At 39.8% G+C, this 26,915-nt stretch overlaps 1 protein-coding gene across 1 annotated transcript in view; it reads right to left on the reverse strand.

Annotated features, from left to right (window-relative positions):
* Positions 1–26,915, reverse strand: part of LOC148347039 (proteasome activator complex subunit 4B-like) — a 60,156-nt gene that overhangs the window by 22,459 nt on the left and 10,782 nt on the right. The window contains exons 7-41 of the mRNA XM_088324166.1: positions 25,359–25,433; positions 25,169–25,291; positions 23,898–23,990; positions 22,516–22,694; positions 20,412–20,498; positions 20,165–20,351; positions 20,012–20,101; positions 18,294–18,358; positions 18,064–18,214; positions 17,894–17,992; positions 17,635–17,704; positions 16,842–16,909; positions 16,310–16,513; positions 14,871–15,028; positions 12,888–12,983; positions 12,754–12,809; positions 12,623–12,679; positions 12,495–12,550; positions 11,531–11,629; positions 11,389–11,451; positions 11,139–11,234; positions 10,930–11,061; positions 10,620–10,829; positions 9,456–9,580; positions 9,311–9,364; positions 8,175–8,304; positions 7,891–7,972; positions 7,447–7,597; positions 7,241–7,307; positions 6,575–6,700; positions 5,526–5,678; positions 5,081–5,185; positions 2,769–2,860; positions 2,563–2,694; positions 1,012–1,217 (exon numbers count right to left, since the gene is read on the reverse strand). Coding sequence (XP_088180292.1) covers positions 1,012–1,217; positions 2,563–2,694; positions 2,769–2,860; positions 5,081–5,185; positions 5,526–5,678; positions 6,575–6,700; positions 7,241–7,307; positions 7,447–7,597; positions 7,891–7,972; positions 8,175–8,304; positions 9,311–9,364; positions 9,456–9,580; positions 10,620–10,829; positions 10,930–11,061; positions 11,139–11,234; positions 11,389–11,451; positions 11,531–11,629; positions 12,495–12,550; positions 12,623–12,679; positions 12,754–12,809; positions 12,888–12,983; positions 14,871–15,028; positions 16,310–16,513; positions 16,842–16,909; positions 17,635–17,704; positions 17,894–17,992; positions 18,064–18,214; positions 18,294–18,358; positions 20,012–20,101; positions 20,165–20,351; positions 20,412–20,498; positions 22,516–22,694; positions 23,898–23,990; positions 25,169–25,291; positions 25,359–25,433 — 3,937 coding nt within the window. The remainder of the gene's footprint in view (positions 1–1,011; positions 1,218–2,562; positions 2,695–2,768; positions 2,861–5,080; positions 5,186–5,525; positions 5,679–6,574; positions 6,701–7,240; positions 7,308–7,446; positions 7,598–7,890; positions 7,973–8,174; positions 8,305–9,310; positions 9,365–9,455; positions 9,581–10,619; positions 10,830–10,929; positions 11,062–11,138; positions 11,235–11,388; positions 11,452–11,530; positions 11,630–12,494; positions 12,551–12,622; positions 12,680–12,753; positions 12,810–12,887; positions 12,984–14,870; positions 15,029–16,309; positions 16,514–16,841; positions 16,910–17,634; positions 17,705–17,893; positions 17,993–18,063; positions 18,215–18,293; positions 18,359–20,011; positions 20,102–20,164; positions 20,352–20,411; positions 20,499–22,515; positions 22,695–23,897; positions 23,991–25,168; positions 25,292–25,358; positions 25,434–26,915) is intronic.

Raw genomic sequence — 26,915 nt, forward strand, 5'->3', positions numbered from 1 at the left:
AAGAACCGATTCTCTTTGTCCTATATTGCAGAGCGTTTTATTATAAATGTTGGAAACGTGAACCTAACAGATCTACAGAGCAGAAGTAAATGGAAGGAAACCAAGAGGAAGGCCGCGATTGACGTGGATGGATGGCTTTATGAGTGCACAGCAGGAAAGAAGTGTAGATATAGTGGAAGCAAGAGCTCTTGTTGGTGATAGGAATGAGTGCATAGGTGTTGTAAAAGGATAGTGGGATCTTTAGACGCGTTCTAAGGGATGGGCAGGGCAACCATATGACGCGGCAGGGGTAAACCAGTGAAAGCTGTCGGGCCCTGCTGTTGAACAGAAGAACGTGTTGTGTCACCCTGACCCAAGTGACAAGGCCGCTTTCTTGTGTCCCGTCTCATCTGGAGGGACAAAAGCATGACCAACTTGGGTCTCGAGTTGCTTAACTTGTTTGGGCATTTGGGTTGGCCATGGTCCTAAACATTTTGTGTGTGTTTTTTGCTACTTTTTCCCTTTTTTTATTTTCTTTGTTTTTGTATGCGTTTGTCTTGCTGTCGGTCACCCCTCTCGAGGGATATGACCAAGGTAGATAGATAGATTCCTTAGCCAGATATAATAGTTTAATTTTCTTAGATGTTCCATTAATGTTCACGATGAACATTTCATAAAAAAAATATAAAGAGTAAAATTACTTTTTGAAATAATTCATAGTTAAACATTATGGTGGATGTGGTAAAAGTGCTAATAAAAATTCAGTTTTATCAGCATTAACTCATATCCCAGATGCGAGCTAACAAAACAGACTAATGGAATGTCGCGGACCACTCTTTTCCTCTTGTAGTGAGCGTGATTAATAAAATGTAATACATACTGCAGCATAGGAAAAAGGGCTGAATTTACAGCTGTGACATCGCTTCATAAGCTTCCCACCTAACCTGGTTTTAAGGTTGTTTTTTTTAGTAATTCCCTGCATTATTTTGGTGTCCCACAATGCAACAAGTAGGTCAAAATCAGTATTCAGACCGGTTTTCAGTAGCTTGACAGCCTGAGTGCGCTCGTCGGTCTTCTTCAGGGCGTTCTCCTCGCGCACATGGTTGTGGATCGCTGCCTCGGACGTGAGGGGCTTGAGCCGCTCCAACACGCGGGTGACGAAGTCGGCTACATGGGGCGAGGAGGTGGGCTGCGTGTGGGGCAGGGCCACGTCCATCATGAAGATATAGGTCAGGACACTGGAGGGGTGAAAGGGAAAAAAAAATAAAGAACACAAGTTTTGATGAAAACAACAGAGTGGTTACCAGCTCATTTCTAAATGCAAATAAGCAAAATTTTTAACATAGTTAAATACAGCGCCGTGAAAAAGTATATGCCCCTTTCCTCATTCGTGTTTTTTGCACATTTATAACTCACACAGCTTTTAGATCATTAAAGCATTTTTTTATAATCAAACAAACAGAACACAATGAAATACAAAATGCTTTTTTAAAATGTTGGTTTCCTTTATAAAGGCAAAATAAAAAATCTAAACCTATCCTATATCCAAAACCACCCTATCTGAAAAACTAATTGAGCCATGAACAGACAGTAATTGCGAGTTAGGCCACTTTTTGCAGCGATCAAATATGTATAATGAAATGAGTCTTTCACAACGTTGTAAAGGAATTTTGGCCCACTTTTCTTTGCAAAATTGATTACAATCTGCCACATTGGAGGCTTTTCTAGCATGGACTGCCATTTAAGGTCACACCACAGCATCTCAATGTGTTAAGAATCCGGACTTTGACTCAGGCACTCCAGAACCTCTATTTGTTTTTTTTTTGCACCATTCAGAAATGGGCTTGCTAGTGTGTTTCAGATCGTTTAAATCAGGGGTGTCAAACAGGCGGCCCACGTGCCATATCAGGCCCGCCAAGGGATTGAATCCGGGCCGTGAGACAACGCTGAGAGAAGCGCAAGAGAAATCCAAGCTGCAGGTTGAATTATATCCACTTGATATTGGCAAAGCCAGGTGCCTCTCACAAACGCTGTACTTGTATTTCTTTCTCTTTCTCTCTTTTTCTTTGATGCTCTGTTTCTTTCTCTCTGTGCCTTTTTACCTTATTTTGCTCTTTTTTTTCCTTTTCCCTCTCTTTTTTTTCTCTCCCTCTCTTGCTTTTCCCGTCTCTCTTTCTCTCCATTTTCTCTTTTGATTTCTTTCTTTCTCCGTTTTTCTTTCCCCCTCTGTCACTATTTCTCTTTTTTCCCTTTAGTTTCTCACTTTTTGTATTCTCTCTCTTTCTCTCCTTCTTTATCTCCCTTTTTCTTTCTCCCTAATCTACTAGTCCGGCCCCCGACAGAATGTTAGTTATATCATGTGGCCGCCGAGTTAAAATGAGTATTTATACCCCTGTTTCAGATGACCCGAAACCTCCATCCATTCATTATCTGCACCGCTCATCCTCAGGAGGGTCGCGGGGGATCCAAAACCGACGTGATACAGTTGCAAAAAGCATAGAAATCAAGAAACGGCCAACTAATTTTCCACGGCACTGTATGTAACAACACTATTTGAGTACAGTAAGCATTTATAATCAATACCTGCCAATGCGTTCGCGAACATTCTTATACACATGTGAAAGTTTGGGTTCCAGGTAAGCGAGAAGCCTGTGGAGAAGTTCTGACACTCGCCACTGCTGCTGGGCCAGACCACCTTGGAGCACGTATAACAAACTGTCCCGAAAAGCCCAATGTTACAGATGACCAAAACAGTGCAAATCATTATCAGCACACAATGGAAGACTTACCTGGCGTCTCGGAATGAGGTCCCCTCGCCAAAGAGCTGCGTCTCCATCAGTAGTTCGAACAACCAGTGAAGCTTCCTGGGATCACGACACTCCTATTTGACCACAAACAGTTTGGTGAATTACATCAAATGTTGAAGTTAGTCATTTGAAACCTAAGTCCAGCAGATTTAAAACTATAAATGTTTGTGAACACTCTTTACTGAGACCCTAAAGATAGCAAAAAGTTTACATCCTTTTCCTCATCTGATAACCATATATTACACTTTCATTTGCGAGCTTGACCCAACTTTTAGACATCCAACCATCCATAGTCTTTCGCTTATCCGGGGTCGGGTCGCGGGGGCAGTAGCCTTAAAAGGGAAGCCCAGGCGTCTCCATCCCCAGCCACCTCCTCCAGCTCATCCGACGGGATCCCGAGGCGTTCCCAGGCCAGCCTAGAGACATAGTCTCTCCAGCATGTCCTGGGTCGCCCCCGGGCCTCCTGCCGGTGGGACATGCCCGGAACACCTTCCGAGGGAGACGTCCAGGAGGCATCCTTATCAGATGCCCGAGCCACCTAAACTGGCTCCTCTCAATGCGGAGGAGCAGTGGCTCTACAGAGTCCCTCCCGGATGACTGATCTTCTCACCTTATCTCTCAGGGATCGTGTTCTTTCGGGTATGACCCAAAGTTCATGACCATAGGTGAGGGTAGGAACGTAGATCGACCGGTTGATCGAGAGTTTTGCCTTTCGGCTCAGCTCCCTCTTCACCACGATGGACCGGTACAGGGTCCGAATGACAGCAGACGCTGCACCGACTTTCAGACACCAATTCTTTATTTAAAAAAACTAAACACGACTAATTTTAAACCAAAAAGTTCTAAATTTACATTCTACCCCTTAATCATGAAAACACAAATGTGGGAAAAATAAAAACAACCATATTCCATACAATTTTGTGCCCTCACAAAATGCAAGACAACATTGCGATTCATATTAAAGAAATTATTTTTGTCCACTATCCTTTAAAATTCCCATTTGACACCGCAAATAACCTTTCAGTGGCCAGCAACAACTGAAAAAGAAAAATAATACCGTAATCGAAAAAGGATATTTGGAATGGCCCGCATTGCTAAGTTAACAAGACGAAGTGTGGGCTAAGTCATGTTTTTTTGAAAATATGCGAAATCCTGAATGATTATGACTAAAATATTGGAAAGCAAAGTTCAATTTCAAGCAAAAGTTGCATTTTACACTTTATGCTCAGTTTCAAGGTCTGATCTGTAATCAGCAAACATCTTGGAGACATTTGCTAAAACATTTCACTCACTACAATTTTGAAAATGAAAAATTCAGAAATATTTATACAAGGAGTGTCAAAGTCGAACTAACAGAAGGGCAACTAGAAACTAACAAAATTGGCTGGATTGAACAAATGTTGAAGCATTTTAAAACCACGCAAATGGTCTTGTGAACCTGATTAAACCTAACATATTGCAGGATGATCAGATAGAAATCTCAATATATTCTTGTTGTGCTGTCAACAACATTCAATTTTCAATTGACAAAAAGATGACTTTGTATATCAATCCCTATAATATTAAGATCAAACGAAAGAAGCTGGTATTAACCAGTCACTATCAGTAGTCTTTCTACTTTCGCAAAAGTAAGCTAGGTTTACCTTAAGGAAAAATATAATAATACCAATATTCTATCATTCACTCAACAGAAATTTTGTTTTTTAAAATATAATCGGAATGAAATATAATAAAAGCCCAAAAATCTATGAACCAAAAACAACACTCTTTAAGTAGTAACATACACAAAAAAATACACGATTCTTGGTGTATAATACAATAGTAAATCAAAAATCATATCAGGGGCCCCTTGAAATCCATAGGCCTTGACTAGATATTAGTGATTTAATGCAATTTAGACGTTTATAGCATATTCAAACTGTCCGTTTTTATTATTTTCTTAATAAACTACTACTTGCTTCATTTTTTATAGTTCATAATATTTAAGCCAAAGAATATCAAAGTGCCTCTAGCAAATTTCAATTTTTGTGTAAATACTTTGTCTACTGGTATAAACGTTCTTGTCAGACAATTCCAAAGTGATTCCCCTCCCCAAAATTATTCATGCATGTCTACTTTGGCTCAGTAAATTAAGTGACAGAAATCACATTTTAGGTCGTATATGTAGTCCTCTCCATGTTTGTCAGAGTGCTGAAAAAAGCAGGTCCAAATAAATTTTCCAAATGCACATGATTAATATATTGGAACGGCAATTTTCATTGTGTAAAGCACCGGGCCTATTTGTGTGTTCCTACGCAAGCAGTGGCGATGCAGGTGCCCCAGTCGGTATAGGTTTCCACTGTGATGTTGGCCAATGCTGTCCTGATCAGCGGGCACAAGAGGCGCCACAACTTGTCCACCTAGACACAAAAACAATATTAAATTTTCTTACAAAATGGAGTTGTATTTAGGGTTTGTTGATCTTTTTCATGGCCAAATTCAAGCAGTTTTTAAGCACTTTCGAGGTCAATTTCTTAGTACCGTAAAAACGAAATCCAATGTGAATCATGTACTTTGCAGAACCACAAATGTATCTGCGATATACATATGCGATCTTTAATCTTTAATCCCGTTTCAGATCATGTAAATGGGAACCAATGTTTCGATTTACAACAGTTTCATTATACAACGTCTCGGCTAGAACCAATTAAATTGGTAAAGTGAGGTACCACTGTATAAGCTACAGGTGTGAGCGGGGACCTTGCTGAAACTCCATAGCTTGCTCCCTCTGATGAGCCCGGCTGCGATCTCGCAAACGCAGCGCTGCGAGCTCTCATGCGGGTCGACGGCTAACTGCTCCAAATGCGGCCACAGAAGCGGCAGGAAGACGTCACCGTAGTTACGAAAGAGTCCCTGTAAATCAAAGCGGTCAGCACAGGGTCACTAGGGTTTGAGGATGCTCTAAAACAGGGGTCAGGAACCTATGGCTTGTGAACCACATATGGCTGTTTTCATAACTACATCTGGCTGGTAGATAAAATGTAGCCTTATATATTCTTGTCTGTGTTGTTCGAATTATAGTATATGTTAAGCAAAATCAAAGTTGAATACAATGGGTTCGGTACAGCAAATATTTGACGCACAGTCACTTTGTTACACTTACATACCCTGCTTTTGCTGTACGTCTCTAAGGAATCCTTTAAATGGACACTCATTAAACAATATATGTTCACTCTTGAGACACTTTATGATGGAAACCCACAGAACAATAGTAATACCCCAAAAAATGCCACCCAAGCACCCGGAGCAATTTGATTGGGTGAACGGTAGGGTTGGACAGAGCTATGCACACAGTGTATGCTCCCCTGTCTCGCATGCGTCCACTCTGCTGAAGGGAAATACAACCCTAAACTTTTTGTTTGCAGGATTTTGTAACATTTTTACAAAAGAACTCCGCTTGCACCTTGTTTTGAAACCAATATTTACGACAAAAAAATGATGGTCAAAAAGAGCCTTAACAATCTGAAGTAACTGCGAAAGGGAGACAAGTTTAGAGTGGTAATTTTCCTTATGTGGGACGCAGGCTTTGGCATTACTATTATTTCATAAACTTCAATAAATAATGAAATGTCACAAAGTGAAATAAAATGCGCTTAAAATGTTGCTGTTGTCTGGGGAGCTAGTTTTGCATTTTAACTTTATTTTTTCTTGTAATAAATGGTGTGGCTATCGCTCAAAAATAAATCAAAGTATTTTGCTTTTATGGTCACAAAGGTTCCCAACCACTGCCCTAAAACCAAGAGCTGTACCTTAAAAAAGCAGAAGCGGCGCGGGTTGAAGCTGTCTTTGCCTTTGCGCTCCTCCAGGGAGAGGAACTCCAGGAGCTGCTCGATGAACTCAGGATCGGAGAAATATTCAAAGATGATCTTTTCTGCCTAAAAAAAGTCAAATATACACTGTATAATCCCATTATTCAAAGTTTGTTTTGAAGAGCATGACCTCAGTTTTACTTGAGGTTATTTTAAACATTTGACCTTTTTGGGGGATCGTGTTAAAAAAAATTCTAGTTTTTACCAAATTCCTTTGTTCAAAATAAACTCCTAAAAAACAGAATGCTGTGTTGTTAACTGAAATTAGCTTTTTGGGGGAGTTGATTTGTCCTATATAAAACAATGTCTTGAATTTTGGGAGGTCGTTAAAACAAAATGACACAATTTCTAAATAATTATTTGTAAGAATTAACCAATGTATTAGTGTTGGTTCAAAAAATGATAATTAATTCGTCGAGGTTGTTTTGAACCAGACAATTCCATTTCCTAAATGGTTGATTGAGCAAAAACAAGCGAGTTTAACTCAAAAAGTCAAGTGGATCAGTTTAATCTTGAACCAAATTGGGTTATATTTGCAGCAACTGTATTAAGACAATGTAAGGTATTGTCCTTGCTTTTTGTAGAAGCATGCACATGTTCGCATACCTCATTCATCTCTTCATAGGGCAGGTCATCTTTCACTTTTTGTGAAGGCGCGTAGACCATCATTTCTCTGAAACGGATAGAAACCAAAGCAGTTTCAGTCACATTAGACATTATACAGTGCCATCTCGAGGTCAAATATTACACACTTGGGCATTAAGCCCCAAAAGACCCCAAATCTAGGAAGCCGCTGCCTCTGTCCTCCATACCTGGGCCACGAGTAGTAGCCCACGTGCGTTTTCTCCACATGCAGCTGCGAGTCCCATGCCTCTTCGCTGAGGGGAAGCTCATTTTGGCGGTACTGTAGCCAGCCATTGGCCTGTCGGTCCCCGGCCCACGCGCCATCTGTGTCTGGGCCGCCTGCATACACAAATTAAATGCAGAGTTAAAAAATTACTTCCTACTTCTCCAAGTTTGAAAATGACCACATACACTCGCTTTAAGGGGTGTGGCAGAGTGTAGAAAAGGAGTTTCTTCTTTGGTATTATACATGTGTACTCATCATATATTATTTTTACTGTTCTTGCCTTCTGGATAATAACAGTGGCATTTGGATGTTAATATTGTGCTACTCCACTTGATCAGAAACATCATGCAGAGGGCGCATGTGTGTTTAACATACAGGATAACAAGAGTATTTATCTTCTACTTACTAATGTCTGATGGTTTAACCGCAATTTTCTTTCTTGGTCTTTTGAGCTGTTTTAGGATACCAGCCATTGCCAATATGGCCACCTAAAAGAGAAAAAAAATACTGCATACAACAAGAGAAAATACACCACATATTGAACCTTATTCACAGTTCCTATTATGCGCTTTGTTCAGCAAGAAACTACATCAGCTAGCTACTGACGAATACAATCTCCACGCAACCATATGCCAAGGCCTTACGATATTCCAACAACTGATTTATAATGATGTGTAGAAGATGGCAGACCTTGCGTATGCTTATGGAGTCGTGTATGAGGCTCTGTGTGAAGTATAGAACGGCGTCTGTGGGAAGCGGGTGGTCATCCCTGAGAAGGAGCGATAGCAGGTCTGCTGCTGTGTGCTCAAACTTCCAGGGCCTGCATCAGGGGATGGGAAGTGAGAAAGGAGGATAAATACTCATAAATTCGATTGGCGATATAATGCATTTACCCTACATTAAGAGTTCTGCTATCAGTTAGTTAATGAAAATTTCAGTCTGCTGTAAAATTGGGGTAAAACAAAACTCAGGAATGAGGTAAGTAAAACATCCATCCATACATTACCTGCACCGCTTATCCTCAGTAGGGTCGCGGGGCTGCTGGAGCCAATCTCAGCTGTCCTCGGGCAGTGCGCACACAGAGACCGACAACTCGCTCACTCATTCACACCTAGGGACAATTTGAACTGTCCAATTAACCTGACATGCATGTTTTTGGAACGTGGGAAGAAACCGGAGTGCCCGGACGAAACCCACGCAAGCACGGGGAATCATGCAAACTCCACACAGGAAGGTTTGATCCCATGACCTAATAACTGTGCTGCGGATGCGCCAACTACTCAGCTGCCGTAAGTAAAACACGTTTTAATTAAGTATACAAAAGAAAATGGATGAAATTAAAAATGTTTATATGTCCTGATAAAAGTATACATAGAGTTTGAGAGAAAATGGGACTTTTAGGTTTAACCACCAGCTGATTGAAATTAATCGTATGTTGTTGACGCCATTTTCTCTGTTGCCTTGATTAGAAAAACAGAGTGCGTCAGCGTATGCAAGTTTCTCCATCATCCAATGAAGTCGAGTAAAGCCCAGACTTCCCAGAGAAACTTGAGTTAAACACTATATGATATGGCTACTGCCAGGTTGTTTGGAAACATATCTTGTAGACATTTCTCAAAATATTATCTTTTAAAATCACATATGTAGCAGTATGCACCGTGGTAGCGTTTTCTTTTTTGGTTTTGTATTTTTATATTATCACTTTGGCAATGTGTTGTTTGCAGGGATAAGAACACTAAATTTAGGTGCTTTAGGTGTAAACAGTTTGAAAAACACAGTTTCGAGGCAAACTACCATCTTGGCTTAAATTTGCATACATTACTCACAGGTCTTTGTCTTCAAGGCAGTCCAACAAGTCATTCACCAGCTTCTCATATTTCCTGACCAATCAAAAACATATTGACAAAATGAGATTTGTTTTTGTATTATATCAATAGAAAAAGGAATTGATTTTAATATAACACTCGTTACCGCGCATTGACAACATTTCTGATTCGCTGGCGTTGAAGACCTTCCTTCAGCGTCTCAACAGAGAGTGTCTCCAAAGTCTGCAATGGCACCATTTGTTCGGCTATTTCCACACAACTCTCAGAAACCTAAACATCAACAGGGTACATACATTGGCAAAATCAGAAACTTAGGAAGGCAATCATTGCCATGCGCGTAACCAGACAGTTTTTGAGGGGTGCTCAAGCCCCTCCAATTTCAACCAAAGCAGCCCCAAAAATTAAAGCATTTTTAAAACGACGCTTGTAAATGGACTTTAACATTATTCATAGTAAACATGTTTCTTGGTTTATTAATTCTATTACATAAAGCCATCCCGTTTTTCTTTATTTAGAGCAGACTTAAAATATGCTTTCACTTTTAAGGCGTTTTGCCGAAAGCATGCGTTTCCGATTCTACATCTGCAGTTAGAAAAGTCCGTCAGCACAACCAAACAAAAATTAGCAAACTTTGTGAAGTTAAAAGCGGTCTGCTAATGGAGGAGTCTTTCCCAAGCACAGAGCTGATAAGGGTGGAATGTTTGTTAACTGTTCATTTGTTGAGCAGCGTTAGGATCGAAGTTTTATTCAGTCAATGGATATTGTGATGCGTGTAGGTTATCACCAGCATAAATGCTAATTAGTGTTAGGGAACGAATTAACATAAAGAAAGATCACTATGTATTCCTATTTCTTTCTCATGGCTGTTTATTTAGATACAGTGAAGTTGATGAAAACGGTTCTTAAAATCAAACACTTAATTATCAATTAGGAAGCACGATAATCCAGCCAGGGATGCTACAACTGTAGATAAAACCCCCCAAAAAGTAAAACAAAACAAAAATGTGAACTACGGAGCGTCAGAAATATTCCCCTGCCTTGAAATCGTTCAGTCCATTCAATTCCTAGCACCGCTCCCTTCCCACTCCTCTTTCGTTTAAGGGTGTGTGTACATCGTTTTTCTGCTAAGCACTAAGTAGAATGTGATGTTTACAAATGAGAAGTGAAACTCTTGAACTGTGTTGAATGATACAAAATCTCCAAGTGAAATGAAAAAAAAATGTAACCAGCTAGGTAAACTGGGTGCTCAGCACCCCCAAAAGATCTGAACCTAAAATTGTCACAGGCAATCACACAGATAGTGGCTCACGGTGAAGAAGATGCCGATGGTGTCGTGCTGCCGGTGAATCCGGTCAACTATGTCATCCAGGAGTTGGCCAACAGAGTGTTCATCCAGGTTCATGGCGGGTGACAGTCCACAGCGGACCAATGCCGGCCAAACGGCACCAACGCAATCCCAGTCTCGCATACTTGCCAAACTCATGGTGCTGTGCGCCGCCTGCAGGCAGTACAGCGCGCCCTTAAGGAGAGCTGATGGTTAGTAACAGGAAGCAAGTAACCGAATTCTGTAAACTGGAGATAAACTTTTTCAGAAAGGTTTGTGTGCAGGTTATATTTACCTTGAATTGTTGCTGTGTGCCAGCTGTGTTTTGTGGTGACACCAATTGTACAATTCGGGGAATCAGGTCTCTGTATGAGAAGCTGTACGTTGCCAATGCGGTGGTCAGCACATTCTGGGCCCTACTTCGTACCTGCATGAGAATTTAAAACAAAGCTGTAGTATAAGGTTACTAAATGTTTTGAGTATTCTCCTGTGAGTACATTGTACCTGGCTGTAAGTGCTAGTTGACAACCATAGAAGATCGCAAAGTAGCTCTTGGTGGACTACTTTGTATTCGCTGCCTTCCACCACAAGTTTCCTCATCTTTGAATCAGATATTGAATTCAATTTTAATACATTTTGAATTAGCTCGCTTAACTAACAAGCTAGTTCATTAATTGACATCCGGCAAGCTACAAGTTCAGCCCATTTTGGTTTGTTTGTGTGCCAATATGACATTTTTTTTCTTGTCAAATACCTCGTGCTGTAGCAACACTCTGTCAATGAGAAGCGCTCGGATATGCTGCTTTTTCCCATAAAGCTGGTTCGGCATAAACATCAATAAAAAAAACATTTATTAAATATTAAAGAATTAACACCTATCATTATTTGAGGCTCACCCGGTTCTCCAGTGACTTCTTGACGAGCGTGAAACTCTTCCAGCGGGTGTCAAACTCCTTCTTGTGTATGCCGCGGAAAAATAATAGGTCGCTGATGATCTGTAGTGAAAGCCGCCAAAGGTCGGGTCAGAGTTTCACTTTTTAAATAGGAAATGTTTAAAATAATATGTCAAAATGAGTCAGGGTTTTGCAATGTATAAATAAGAATGGAAAAAAACAACTCATTTTGATTCGTTAATCAGAGGTTATTCTAACTTAATTAATAGTTGGTTATGCCGTTTCATTTTGAGAATTTTTTTTTTCTCTGTATACTGTGTATATGACAAGTTAGTGTGGTTTTCATGTTAATTCATACAAGTATAATATTATATTATACTACAATATTTTTTCTAATTTTGATAAATTCATTAGGTTGAAAAAAAACATGTGCTTTTCAACATTTTAGATTAAAAAATATATGAAAAAAATCCATCACATGTCATATACATTTTCCTGTTAAATTCTATTGAAGCATGTTTAAAACCACCTAAATTCCAAATATAACATATTCCTGAAAGTCACAATAAATATGTCAATCTGTTAATTAAAGAAAGAAAAAACAATACAACTCAGTTTGGATACGACAAAAAAGGATGGTATACACCAGGGGTCTCCAAAATAGTGCCCGCGAGCACCTGGGTGCCCCGACAGCTGAGGTGCCCAAGGACTTGTTCTGAAAGTAACTCACCATTTTCTAGTAAAATTATGTTTTTTGTAGTTGACCGAGTCCATTTGAACCTACTTCCAATAATTAACTTGGTTGTACCATAGTAACAACATAACAAGTTATTTTAGAAGTGCATATCAAACTGGGTGCCCTTTGTTCTAATTAGTAAAAAAAAGTATCTCACAGCTTGAACAAGGTTGGAGACTCCTGGAATACACAGTCTAAGCCTGGGTGGAAGTAATAACAAAGACGAGGCACCTTAATGATGACAAAGAGGGACTTGGTGTCATCCTCTGTGTGCTCCAGGATGTGATCTGATGAAAAATCAAGTCCATAATACAGTAGGATGCTGCCAGTGTGTTGTTTTTGTGCATGTGTTCACTCACGCAATAAGAGCCTCATTGTGCGGCAGATAGATTCTCTGTAGTTCTCGTGTGAAATGTCTGCACAGGCACGGGGATGACAAATGAGCGAGTTGGCAAAGTGGTGCTTGTGCTTATTGTAAACGCTTTCTCACCGTATTCCACACCAGTGTGCAGTTTGAACTCTCCTAGGTTCACCATGGTCGGCACACTGAGGGTAAGTAGAGGGTAAGCAGCATGCATTGAGGGTCTGTGTGCGTTTTTAAGCGGCTGTGTCACGGAGACTCACAGGTCTGTTACGTGCGGTCCATCTAGTGGAGGCAGAAAGCTGCCAGCCCCAAGGAGGCAGTGCTGCACAATGGCAAGACTCTGCAACAACTCCTCCCTGTGAACAAGGAAGCACATTACACCTTAATCCTTATGCATGTTTTATTTAAATAAACATTGTTAAATATAAGCTTTTAGATCAACTAAAGTGAATTAGCTTTGCAGTTATTGTTTGCTGAAGAGCTCACTCAGAGCTATTGCTATTTCTATACCACAGTCTCTTGCTCCTTAAGCCAAACTACAGCCATGAGTCACGTGAAACCCGACTGAACTTTTTACAGCGATATGCCGCGTGTATAATAAATATATTTGCTCCTTAAATAAACAATTAAGTATTCATTCTACTTCCTGAGAATGCTCAGGTGAAACAGGCTCAAGGAGAAGCTGCTGATGAAATTCTACATAGAGAGCATTCAAATGTTCTGCATCACGTCACGGTACGTAGGATGCACTGCAACAGACAGAAAATCCCTACAGAGGATAATAAACACAGCCCAAAAGATCACCGGCTGCTCCCTGCCCAGCATGGAGGACAATGCCAGTTTTGGCTAACTGAGCTGAATTCAACACTCTGAAAGACTCACCCTAGACTACGCCCAAGCAACCACCTTTTTGGCCAACAGTTCAGAATTCACAAGGCTCAAAAGAATAGACTGAGGGATAGCTTCTTTCCCAAAGCTATCAACACACAAAACCACAGTTTTGGAACACAGTTTTAAGTGCAATATCCCAGTAGTGTATAGTTTAATTTGAGATGTGAACACTTAATATTTTTCTTGTGTTTTTTCTTATTCTGTACACTCTGCGAACTGGAGTGCAACTCAAATTTTGTGAAGCAACGCAATGATAGTATAGGTGACTCTGATTATGAAAAATAAAATAAAATGTAAAAAAGCTAAAAACCAAAATCACGAATAATCCAATTTTGGTAAAGAGTTGATAAATCCACTGCTAATAGCAATTTCACCAAACGAGCTGGGTTTTATTTAAAAAAATGAATTAAAGTGAGTCACTTTCTTGAAATGTTTATGATCCATAACAAAAATCAAGTTGGTGGCACAGTCAAAAAAAAGAAAATAAGGGGAATATATTTTCTTTAAAGATGAAACAAAAATATCGTAAGAAAAGGGGAAGAAAACCTCACCGAAATATGTATATTGCCCACCCAATTTATTTCTTTTAGATTAGTTTTAGTTTTTCACGTGTTCTAAGGGATGGGCAGGGCACCCGTATGATGCGGCAGGGGTAAACCAGTGAAAGCTGTCGGGCCCTGCTGTTGAACAGAAGAGTGTGTTGTGTCACCCTGACCAAAGTGACATGGCCGCTTTCTTGTGTCCCGTTTCATCTGGAGGGACAAAAGCATGACCGACTTGGGTGCCAAGGTGCTTAGTTTGTTCGGGTGTTTGGGCATTTGGGTTGGCCATGGTACAAAAGGTTTTGTGTGTGTTTTTTGCTCCTTTTGCCCTTTTTATTTTCTTTGTTTTTGTACGTTTGTCTTGCTGTCGGTCACCCCTCTCGAGGGATATGACAAGGGTAGCTAAATAGTTTAGTTTAAACCCTCTAAAAATGTGGTATGAAACAACCCTCTATTAAATAGGTATTTTGTTGAAAAGTACTCAAAATATTACTTTTCCATTTACACCCAATTTGTGAGTGTAGAAAGCTAGTTGTGTTTCTAAAGCACACAAAAATAACTTGGCAAATTAAAGAAAAGAAGTACAAGTGGACCTTGTGTTTTCGGATACCTCTGTGTTACAGGTTAAGGTTTGAGGTATAATACACAAAATCATTCCTAGACAAAACATTTATATTGTGGCCTAAATAGTAGTTTCCAAAACAACAAACTGATAAAAAAAACTTTTATTTATTCAATTTTTATAATTTACCACTTAATTCAGGGTCTAATCTTCTGTCTGAAATAATGAAAAAAAAAACGGTTACACACCTGCTCATTGCATGATCTCCTGAGACGTGACTACCGATTCGCTCCAACTCTGGCTTCAGAAGATTCGACAGGAGCCGGAAAACCAAGTTCTTCTCCTCTGGGCTTGGGACGTGCCAGCACAACCCCAAAGAAGCTAAGTCGCCAGGCCGGCCCCAATCCTGGGAAAAGTTATTGGAAGGCTCTTAATTACTGATTACATTTAAGCATCAGCACTTGTGAATTGAAGTACATTTCAATTGATCTAATCTAATCTAATTTGAACAATAAACCCAGATTTGTGTGTGTGTGTGTTTTCTGGCTCCAGAACGGTTGTTCTTTAGGTCACAGAGTGTCTTGAGCTATGTTTTGTGGCAAGGAACGCCCAACATATACCAACAAAATTGATAAAAGTGGTGATATGCCACGCCCACACCAAGGCAGGGCACCCTGTTCCTCCTTCTCACCACTGGGAGAGCCTTTCACCTCAGTCAACACGCGTGGGGAGGATCACAAACAGCCGCCTCAAATCGCCGCTGATCAAAACTGCAGCCTTCAAAAGCTGCTGGAAACAAGCGACCAGTGCTTGAAACTTAGTCGAAGCCTATCAAATTTGTATTCTTGATTTCATCTCCCCCTGCCAAAGACCAGCGTCTTCAGCCCTACACTCGCCTCATGTTCAACACCCCTTTCGTCAGATCCTGGAAGACTTACTTCGGACTTTAAATTTCCCATCCATCCTTACACTTGGTATCATTATTTCAACAAATCCTGTCCTGTGACATCCTGGTCTGAGTCGATTTCTTGAGTTCCTGGCACATTTGTCTACTTCTACTATTCAAATCATATCACGTTGACAAGGCATTCTACTCGGGGGGCCTTGGTTTGCTAAAAAGTGTGCGTTACAATTGGCCATTGGACTGAGCTGGTGCGCATATAAGCTTCGCTCATTGGTAGTGAGAGTTGGTGAAGCAGGGCGTCATTTTTTTCCTTAGACATTTGCTCCAGGCGGCACTTCTTTCACAGTGATGTGGCAAGCCGTACTTCTGCAAGCTATTCCTGGGCAGCGGGGGGATAAGAGTGCAAGGCAGGAGGGGTTGTTCAGCTAGCGATTCAGTTACGCCGGGTCTTTTTGGGACGAGCAATTATTGAAGGGAATTCTGGCTCTTTTTCAGGAAGCGGCACTTTCAGCTCCGCTCACTAACAACCCCAACAAACTCGACCAAGAACTATAAGGCGCACCTAAAAACCCCAAATTGGCCAGAAGTGCGCCTTGTAACCCTGTGTGCCTTGTATAAATCAAATTGAAAATACATACAGTATTTATTCGATTATAAGGCAATGCACCTTATATTGCGGAAAATATGGTTAATACACTAGCAACGTTTGGAGAAAAACATTGATTCTAGTCATGAAGTAAATGAGTGAGAAATATTTAAGCAATAAGTGAGTGGGTAACGCACTAATATGGGGAGGTCTTCATGGAAGCCTCCCGCAGTGCTGCGGTACTCGGTGGGGTAGATGAGTGTAAGCGAGCGTAGAATGTGCTCCAGTAACCCAGCAGCCAACGTATACGCCCGTTTGCAGTGCAAACGCACACACGCCCTCAGCACACGCTCCAGCTCATTTCCGTGCCTCAACAGATGCTCGCCGTCCACGCGAGTCACCTGAAATAAAGATGCACACACATACACAAAGTTTATTAAAATAGGAACAGTGCTGTACACTAAGTCACAACGTTTGGCTTGCTCTACTCCCAGGAGTAATAAAACACAACAGAAAACCTATCAATATATTCTGCTTAGCCACAAATTGGCCTGATATTATCGAGCTTGTGAAGCGCTGGGAGGTCACTGCGAGAAATGTTACATGGTCATCATTTTTTCCCCTAACAACAACCTTGCATCTTTCTCAAGCAACATCAGATACTTTTAGCAGAGATGAAATATCACACCAGCGTTACAAATACACACACAGACACACACACATTCTCACCTCTGACAACAGTTGAAGGTTCCACAGAAGTTCTTTATCAAGCTCTTCTTCAGTTTGAAGTTCCTCATCTACACACAGAGATATTTTACTAAGTATTTTTTGTTCTGATTCTTGTTCATCACTTAATATTACATGCTTTATTATTTGATTTATGTATTTTATATGTATATATATATATATATATATATATATATATATATATATATATATATATATATACACACACACACACACAAGTAAAGGAACCTGTAAATACATATTATTTGAATTAACATTGTCTTGAATATGAATTTTTAATATGACATGATGGGTACAAAAAATGAATGCTTTTTCCCCCAAAAGTAGCTGCGCTCAAAAGGACTGAACAAAATTAATTAAACTGTTATACTCTTTTTAATGGTTCATTGTGCAGGGTGTCACATTCAAAATGAGCAAATTTAGCAAAGCAGAAAAAAAAAACGGCCGTTAAAGCAACTACTTAGATTATTGTTACAATTCACTATTCCTTATCATTGCATTATTATAACTTTTATTATAAGTTTTTTTTGTCTATTTATCCCAATATTTCTTTTTCTTTTTTCTATTCAAAACCTTTATTTCATGTTTTACCCTGGAGGGCCATGTCTAATCATACAATGTTTTACAACATGACAATTAAGATGATTGTATTCTATTAAATTGCAGCAGAATTACTTATTTACCCTGCACATGTTGTTTGACAAAGCGCTAATATTAATGAAAACGTTTTATCCAATATACACGAATACACACAAAAACACAATTTCATACTGACTTTCAGTAATTTGTAAAATGAGGCTGCAGCAGTGCGGTACAAAGAGTTTGAGAGACTCGGCAGGGTGACACTGAAAAAGACAACCACACACATATATTCATAAAAGCACAGACACAATGATTATAACCAAGAACACTTGGCAAAATGAAGAAGACAAGAAAATGCGTTGAACTATAGAGAAACTCTATCGTGAACAGTAATTCTCTCTGAAAATGAGATGACTAAGCACCGAAACGTGCAGCAACACCCTCAAGCGCACCTTTGTGGCAGCTCTGCACATGTCGGCCACCATCCTGCCCGACACGCACGTCTCGAAGATGTTCGACGTAGCAAAATTGTACACTTTCTGTAGTGCCACCTAACAACCAAATAGCAAAACATGAGTGTCAGCTATTATTCTGTGTGCAGTTATGTCTATGGTTAAGTTACAATGTAGATTTGTGTGGAGCACTGCATGAGGACTGTGCTGACGGTTGAGGATAGGCCCAGCTCTACCAAGCTCTCCAACTGTGTCTGGGTATCCGTCTCCGTGTCGTCCCGGGTCTGCTCAAGAGTGCTGCTGTCAATCACTGCAAAGCATCTGCGCAAACACAATGAAAACCTACAGTCCACTCGCACATCCACAGACATCCAACAATAAGTATTCAACTTGATGTTACCTGTCCAGAAATTGCAGTACAAAGTCTTCAAACTCAGCAGAAGCAAAACACAACTCTTTTTCCACCTGAAAGGCAGAAAAACAAGAGGAACATATACTTTCTATATCCATTGCAATGGGTGCCTTGTTTGATATGAGACAAAAATTTTGGTGATTAAATACAGCTACGTTTTTTTTAAATCAGCCTCAAAAGAATGTTCAAAGACACAATTATTTAGAAATTTGCTCTACAATTGACACATTTTAATGAATCTATGTTCATAATAAGGGGATGTGCTTAACCACATTTTTTCATATTGATCAAGATACTCAATATACCTATTGAGTAGTCATCGATACAGATACGGGTTATTTAGAGACCACTAGGAAATATACAGCGTCCACAAAAAGGTGAATAACATTTGATTCATTCAATGCCATAACATATAGATATGTCTTCAGAGCATTGTCCCTTAGTGCCAAACCTAAATATATGTTGTTTTTATTTTTATTTTTAAAATGTATTATAAAGGGTTTGGTGCAGCTCATCAGTAAGTATCAAGCCTATGGGAATGGTTTCAGTATGATGAATCACTATCAGATGGCAGAAGTGGCTTTGATCAGATATTTGTTCACATATCGAGGAAGCCCCCGCTTCTTAGTTTTGCTTCCTTTATCCAGCAATTGTAGTGTCTAGCCTGCCCCATATGGCGAGTGAAGTAGTGAAGCAATGTGGTAAGGAAAACGAAGATATGGATAAGTATAGACATTTGCGATCTGTTTAGGGCCATACCACCCTGAGAACACCCGATCTCAGGAAGCTAAGCAGGGTCGGGCCTGTTTTGTACTTGGATGGGAGACGGCCTGGGAATGCCAAGTACTGTAAATCGGTCATTTGGCACACGCTCTGCTGCAACAGCACTGACTGGACCAAATAAAAGATATGATAACGCTTCAACAGAGCTTTTGTTTTGGTGACCGAAACAGTGTGACAACGTCACCAGAAACATTGGGTGAGTTATGCATAAGTTCAGTGTTCTTGCAAAAAATATTATTTTGCAAGCAAGTGCCCTTGTGTTTATGTGAAGCATTGTTTAGACATTGAAGGTATCACAAATCTTCCCATTTGAGAGAAATGTCTGGCATTGAATGAAATAAACAATAGAGAGCTATGAAATGTCTTGGTAAATCCTTTCAAATGTTACATAATGTTATTAAATGTTTTTAAAAATGAGGATAAATAGTATTTAAAACATGAAATATTAATCTAAAAGTAAATGGTTTATTTATGGTAAATTGAAAATATGCCACATTAAAGGTGGTGTATGCAACTTTAAAGATATTCTACTAGTTGATGCAATCCATCATTTCTACCTCCCATCCCCCCACTTCCTTTCCTCCATTGTAATGCGCTCTGTGGATGGAACACCATAGGTTAATGTATGATAAAGAAGATGGATGCAGTGAAAAAATGTGTATAAAAATATAGATAAGATCAGTTGGGCATTGTTAACACACACTTAATCGAGGAGATATTTAATTTTAAGCTTTTTAAGGACACCTTAAACCACGCACCACACCCTTAAAAAACAAAATGTAATGTTTAGAAAGGTATGGTCCTTAAACGGAGATTTTAAAACCCTACTTCCTTTTCAAAAACCCGACCCTCCCGGTACATTTGAAATAACTAATATTTGAGCAAAAAGAGTTTTTGAGCGTCATTGTGAATTCAGGTCATACCTCTGACAGATTCCTGTGTCGAGACGGCGAAGACGAACAGTCAACCAAAGGCACTAGCGTGGTGAATGTTGTGATGAACTGGAACGTGATCTAAAACACAGCCACAGAAATCAATATACCTTTGTTTGATACCAAATTAAATGCTGTGCTCACCATGCACTTGCTGAAGTCATTGGGGTCCACCCCTGGTAGTGAGCCCATGAGCAGAGGCAGCACATGCAAGCGGCCCTCCGGGTAGCTCCCGCTGGGGGCCACCAGGCTCCGCGCCATGCCGATAATGCAGCTGAGTGTGGCGGTGAGCGTGTGCGGCTCCGTGAGAGTCTCCATGGCTGCATACGTTCTGTATGATTGTGGAAGATGTTCATTTGTGGAAACTGACATTTATGACTCTTTTACTTACTTCTCGAGTACAGGTGGGATGGCCAGTTCTGGCGTGAGGAGCGCCAGGTTCTGCAGGGCGAAGGCGGCATCTGTACTGCCAGTTTTACTGCAATTAAAAATATCTGATATTGTCGGGAAAAAATGAATAGCTAATTTTCTATGTAGGTATGACCAAGACTTTACATCAAAGGTGTCCGACACATTTGAGCTTGGGGGCCAAATGGTAGAAAAAGCACTCTGGAGGTGCCAAAAAAGGCACGTTTGGTTTATGAACTAGTGTTTAAAAAATGTCAACCCTGGCTCTCCGGAAATACTCAATTCACTAGAAAAATTTGAGGAAATTGAGCATTTGGACAATCCTTTATTGAAACTACCTGTAAACTATTCCTTTTTAAAATGATAACATCGGGACTGGGGGAAATCTTGTTCCCAAAAGCTATCAACACACCACCAAATGACTTTCCTAAGACAGTTTTAAAGTGCAATGTCCTGGTTTTAAGTGCAATAATCCCGATTGTGTATAATTCATTTGATCTTGGTTCTAAAACAGTTGTTGTAGAAATATTTAATTTTTCGTTCGTTTAAATGTTTTTACATTGTATTATTTACTTTATTCACATTTTGACGTCATTTCCAAACCGTTGTGCAATGGAAGGTATTTCAGTTGTCATGCTTACTTTGTTACAGTTGTAGGTGCAATATCTCGGTTGTGTATAGTTGTTATTTCAGATGTGAATACTTTATATTCGGATAATATCATATACAAATATTTCATATTTCCTATATATTAATCTTTGGATTGTATATTATGCCAAGTGGAGTGCAACGGTAATTTTGTTGTAGCAATAAAATGATAAAGTGATTCTAATTCAGATTGTTTTAAATCTTTAAAAGAAATTATCAATTATAAAATGTAATAATTGATTGACTACCTATAACTTTGCTACTAGAGCAAATTTTATTCTGATTGGTATGTTGAGATAAAAAACTGCGTATTTGATTTTGTTCAAAGAAATATTTTCAATTTTTTTTTTCAATTTTTTCAATCAAAATTAGAGAACAACAATGACTATGGTATGGAAAAAACATTCTAAAAGTTACAACAGTCAGCAATTATTAATAAGTGAACAGGCCACTGCTGTGAATGCCAGAGTATAGCACTAGTCTCTCACATTGCTCTGGTGGGATTTTGGTCCATTCTTCTTCCAGCCTCCTCCACAGTTTTATGATTGTAGTGGGTTTCTTGACGATAACTTTTTCACCAAGGATTTTCCAGAGGTTCTCTATTGAATTGACATCAGGACTCTGGGTACGCTATGCCATTAATTCAATGTTTTCACCTCCAAGGAAATGTTTTACCTGTTTTGCTGTATGACATGAAGCATTGTCCTGCATGAAGACTGCATGTTGAAGGGGCGATAAACGCATGTAAGGAACTATGTGCTGTTGAAGAAAGTTCTGATTCTCATTTGAATTCACTCAGCCATGTAGCTTTACAAGGGGCCCAACTCCAGCTGCATAAAACATGACCCAAACCATGACACTTCCTCCCCTATCTTTGACTGCCTTTTTTACACACTTTGGGTTTGGTCTTTCTCAATTGTCTCACCAAACATGCTTCTTATCAGACCCAAATAATTACATTAAGCTTCATCAATTTAGTGAACTCTGGGCGAGTTATTCTCTGTTCACACAACATGCTCCTTGGCAAAGCTCAGTCTAGCTTTTTGATTAGTTTTTGCCAATGGGGTTTGGTCACTGCAGTGTGGGCTTTCAGTCCAATGCACTTAAACAGTGATACACTGCATGGCGGGACAGATCCTTACCACGTTCAGCACTGAACTGGCAAGCAATTCCACCTAAAGTGTGGACTTAATTACCTATTGACATCCTCCCCAGAGACCGTCCTCTTTTGCATTTTTTTCTCCGTGGGTAACCAGCCTTCTTGGGTGACTTGAATGAGTTTTTTCAGAATTATTCAATTGTTTGTTAATCATTCTCTAATTTTGATCTCCAGTGTGCATAGAAAATATTTGATTGTTGATGGAAAGAAACAACTGAAATCTTAATTAAAGAAAAAAATATCACATTTTGATCTGAACCCAAACCATATTTGACAATACCTGAACATGGCAAGCAACGCAGCACCCATGATGCTGCGTGTGAACTCCTGCAGGTCCTCGTCGCTCAGCCGGCGACTTTCTGGCACTAGCGTGATCCAGCTGGGTGTGGCGTAGCGTTCGCGGTGCACCCGGCGGACCACGCTTGCTGGCAGACGTTGGAGTAGGCGCATGAGGCGAGACTGATTGTGCACACAAACAAACACTCCTTTTCAGCATTATCATGTGGACATTTTGCACGTGACGGCATGTTGCATTCACCGGAATTATGAGTACCGGAGCACCAGATCAGACAGCAGTTAAATATAGTAGTTAAATAAGCAGTTGAGTTGAAACGCATATCAATAAATAAATAAATTATAGAAGAATATAACCACAACATTTTACAATGGTGATTTCTTGCAGTGCGGTGGGCTGTGAGAACACGCAAGGCTCTAAGCCCAATTTGGCATTTTATCGTATCATTTTGATGAAAACGGCGATGGATATCTGCATTCAATCGGAGGGACTGGCAGCCCTCAAAGTACTTCAGGGTTTTCACCAAGCATTTTTTACAAGGTAAATTTGATCAATTTCCGAGCAATTTTATGTCAAGTAAGTATGAGTCAGGTCAAAGACATTCAATGTAGCTACCAATAAGTTAGCTAGTGCTACTGTAGCTAAAAAAAAACCAAAAAAACTCAAATTTACGCTAAGGAAACCAAGTAGCAAACTTAGCAAACGGGTAACGCGAGTCAAACAGCTAACGTTAGGTTCACTAGTAGTGAACTCACTTTGGTGGGGAGTAAATCTAATATGTTCGTGGTTAACGTATGGTATATAGCTATCTACATACAGGTTACTTGACAGGACTCATTGTATGTCTGTAACTATTGGCTGTGGGTGAGTGAGATGAAGGAGGTGAACGAGATGCAAGCACATGCTTCCTTACTTGAAGGAAAATATTGCACAGATCCCTGTGCTATTATCCATTGTGAAAGATAAATGTTCAGAAAATGTATGAAGTGTCAGAAAATATTCTTGCCGAATTAAAGATTTTTATCTTCTATTGACCAATGTAAATAAAGTTATTCTGGTTCTGAATAATAGGCTAGACTAGTATAGCTTTTTTGTTGTTGTCTACCGTTTACTCGCCTGACCCAAGGCGAGTACTGTTTAATACGGTTTACTGTCATCCACCATGGCGTCGGCATTTTCGTCACGTGGTTATGGTTACGTGTGTTCAAAGGGTCCATTGAGGCACACTGCTGGCAAAAGTTGTGTACTGTGTGATGATGCAGAGGATGGGCCAAGTTCCCAGTGGCGTGTTACAAATTAAACGAGTGTTAAAAGCTAAACCAAACGCATGCGTGTGTGTGTGTGGGTACCGAACTATAGATGCTAACCTGCCATCGACCGTGATTGGAAGGATGATAAAAGGAAGCAATGCTGTTAAAGAGCTGGGTCAACTCCTTCTGTGCTGGATTTCTTGGTCCACCCTGCACATAAAAAGAAACATGTGGCACAACTTCAACAAGCTCCACTGCAGGCCAGCTCTCCTTGCCCCCCTTTTTTTTTTACTTAGAAAAAAAATCTTCTGGCATTACAATGTAATTGGTGAATCGTGATGTTTGTATGACTAAAGGATAGAAATCATTTTTTAATTGACAAAGTTATGGGCTATTCGGGTGGATAGAGGAAGATAGAGAAGCGTTCACTGTCAGGCCAGTTAACTCAGGCTACTATGGAATAAAGGGGATTGACATCTTAAGCTGATGATGGCATGGAATTTATAATTGATCTTTGACGTTTAAAACAGTCATTGGCAGTGAGTGAGTAAACATATTGAGCGGTTAAGTAAAACTATCTGGTCAAGTATTTTTAGAAAATCTTGCTTATTGATTTTATTATATTAACCAATTACTCTTCGTGTAACGTAACATAAGATCAAAACGAAAGGAACATCTTCCCACACCATCCCTGTTATACAGTTAACTGATTTTAGATACTTCTTCAATCGAAGCATGTTATCAAATCTTTGGATGGACACAAAAATGATCATAATTGTTGAAGGTGGTGTCCTAGAATTTTGCTACTCTCCGCCAACATCTCCTAGCTAAAATTCATTAACATAGCCTCAGTCAATTCATTCCTCAAGTACTAATAAACTTCTTTTTCAACTTTTGGGGGTTTTGTTTGGTGTTTGGACTGCATTTGAAACAGTATTTTTCTTACTTTTACCATTTTCAGGTTACACTAACAAAAAAAAAAAAAAAAAAAAAAAGAAGTGGGAACGAGCATGAAATCACTCTCCACCCCTCTGCTGTCCTCCCCCCTTTCCTGCTTCCTAATGTATTGCATGTCCCGGAACAGCAGTGCTAAAAGTAAGATAAAAGCAGATGGTCGTAGTGATTTGTCTTTTTAATAAAGGCTGTTTGAACTAAGGTGGGCATTGTTAACACATACCTAATTGAGAAAATATTCTACTATCAACTTTTTAAAGACACCTCAAACAAGGCACCCCACCTTTAGGAGGACACAAGATCAACTCAATGTTTTTTTCCGTAGAAGATCACACAAAATACTGAAATATAAAATGGCTGTGGACTCAATTAAAAACCGTGGATTCCTCTGGACACATTAAAAATAAATTATTCCAATTGTAAAACACAATTACCAGCATGGCCGTGATCCACAATACCAGGTGACCGATGTCGTATGAGTTTGTAAGGTAGCGCAGCGCCACCACGTGGTTGACACCCACAGGGAGGTTCAAACTTCGCAAGATCCTGGTGAAGATCTGAACACACTGACATTTACCACAAGAAAAAAAACAAAGTGACACCACAATTCCAGTGACAACTCACAGTTGGGATGTAAGGGGTCCAGTCCACATAGCCTATGTTGTCGTTGGCGAGGCGAGCAAACAAGTTGACCAAGTGCTGCAAGAAAAACCCAACACAAAAATTTAGAGACAAAACATTCTGAGGAGTAAAGTGTAAGCCGCACACTGCAGGAGATGACTACATCATTTAGAGTAACAAAAAAGGCTGTTTCCCATAGAATAGAATTGAAGATGTTTCCCATAGAACTTTGTGAGACCCCGGTGGTTGGACATTCTAAAGAGGGTCCACGAGCATTTAATTTTTTTCCACGTGCAAAAATTGTTATACGGTGTACACAATTTGAAATGATGAAAAAACGTATCAAATATGGGGAAAACGTATAAGTTGACACGCAAGTTATTGTAAAGCGCCACCTATTTGTGATGGGAATTCCAGTTCTTTTTAGAGAACCGGCTCTTTTAGCTCAGCTCCCAATCAACTCTTCAGATTTTTGTTGTTGCTTTTACCAATATACTACCAAAAATAATGTAAAATTATGCATGAAATAAACAAAATAAAATTAATTATCTATCTATCTATCTATCTATCTATCTATCTATCTATCTATCTATCTATCTATCTATCTATCTATCTATCTATCTATCTATCTATCTATCTATCTATCTATCTATCTATCTACCCTGGTTATATCCCTCGAGAGGGGTGACCGACAGCAAGAAAAACACGGACAAAAACTAAGAAAATGAAAAAAAGGGAAAAAGTAGCAAAAAATACACGAAAAATTATTGGACCATGGCCAACCCAAATGCCCAAACACGTTAAGCACTTGGGCACCTAAGTCGGTCATGCTTTTGTCCCTCCAGATGAAATAGGACACAAGAAAGCGGCCATGTCACTCGGGTCAGGGTGACACAACACACTCTTCTGTTCAACAGCAGGGCCCGGACAGCTTTCACTGGTTTACCCCTGCCACATCATACAGGTGCCCTACCCATCCCTTAGAACATCTAAACATCCCCCTATCCTTCTACAACACCTCTCCACTCATTCCTATCACCAACAACAGCTCTAGCTTCCACTAGATTTAGACCTCTTTCCTGCAGTGCACTCATACCACCATCCATCCAATCTCGGCCTTCCTCTTGGTCTCCTTCCATTTACTTCTACTCTGTAAATCCTCTTCAACATTTGCTCCTCATCCATCCTGTCCATGTGTCCAAACCAACCGAGTACTCTCTTATCCACTACTGCTCTAGTTCTGTCCCTCACAATTTCATTTCTCAATCCATCCAATCTTGTCACTCCTAACATACTCCTCAAACACTTCATCTCAAAAACATTTAATTTCCTTCTGAAATCTGCGTTCAGGCTCCAAGTCTCTGCACCATACAACACAGTCGGCACGATCACACTTTCATTCAGTCCCTTAACATCCATACTCATACTCTTGTAGCTCATCACTCTCCTCAGAGCAACAAAAATATTATAATGGCCTTTATTCTTTTTACTTTATGGTGACCTTTTAACCAATTTAAACTATTTTATACTAATGCAACTTTAAAGTCAAGTAACAGCAAA

Source organism: Urocampus carinirostris, chromosome 19, assembly GCF_059441175.1.
Source record: "Urocampus carinirostris isolate Australia breed hairy pipefish chromosome 19, RoL_Ucar_1.0, whole genome shotgun sequence".
Lineage (NCBI taxonomy): Eukaryota > Metazoa > Chordata > Actinopteri > Syngnathiformes > Syngnathidae > Urocampus > Urocampus carinirostris.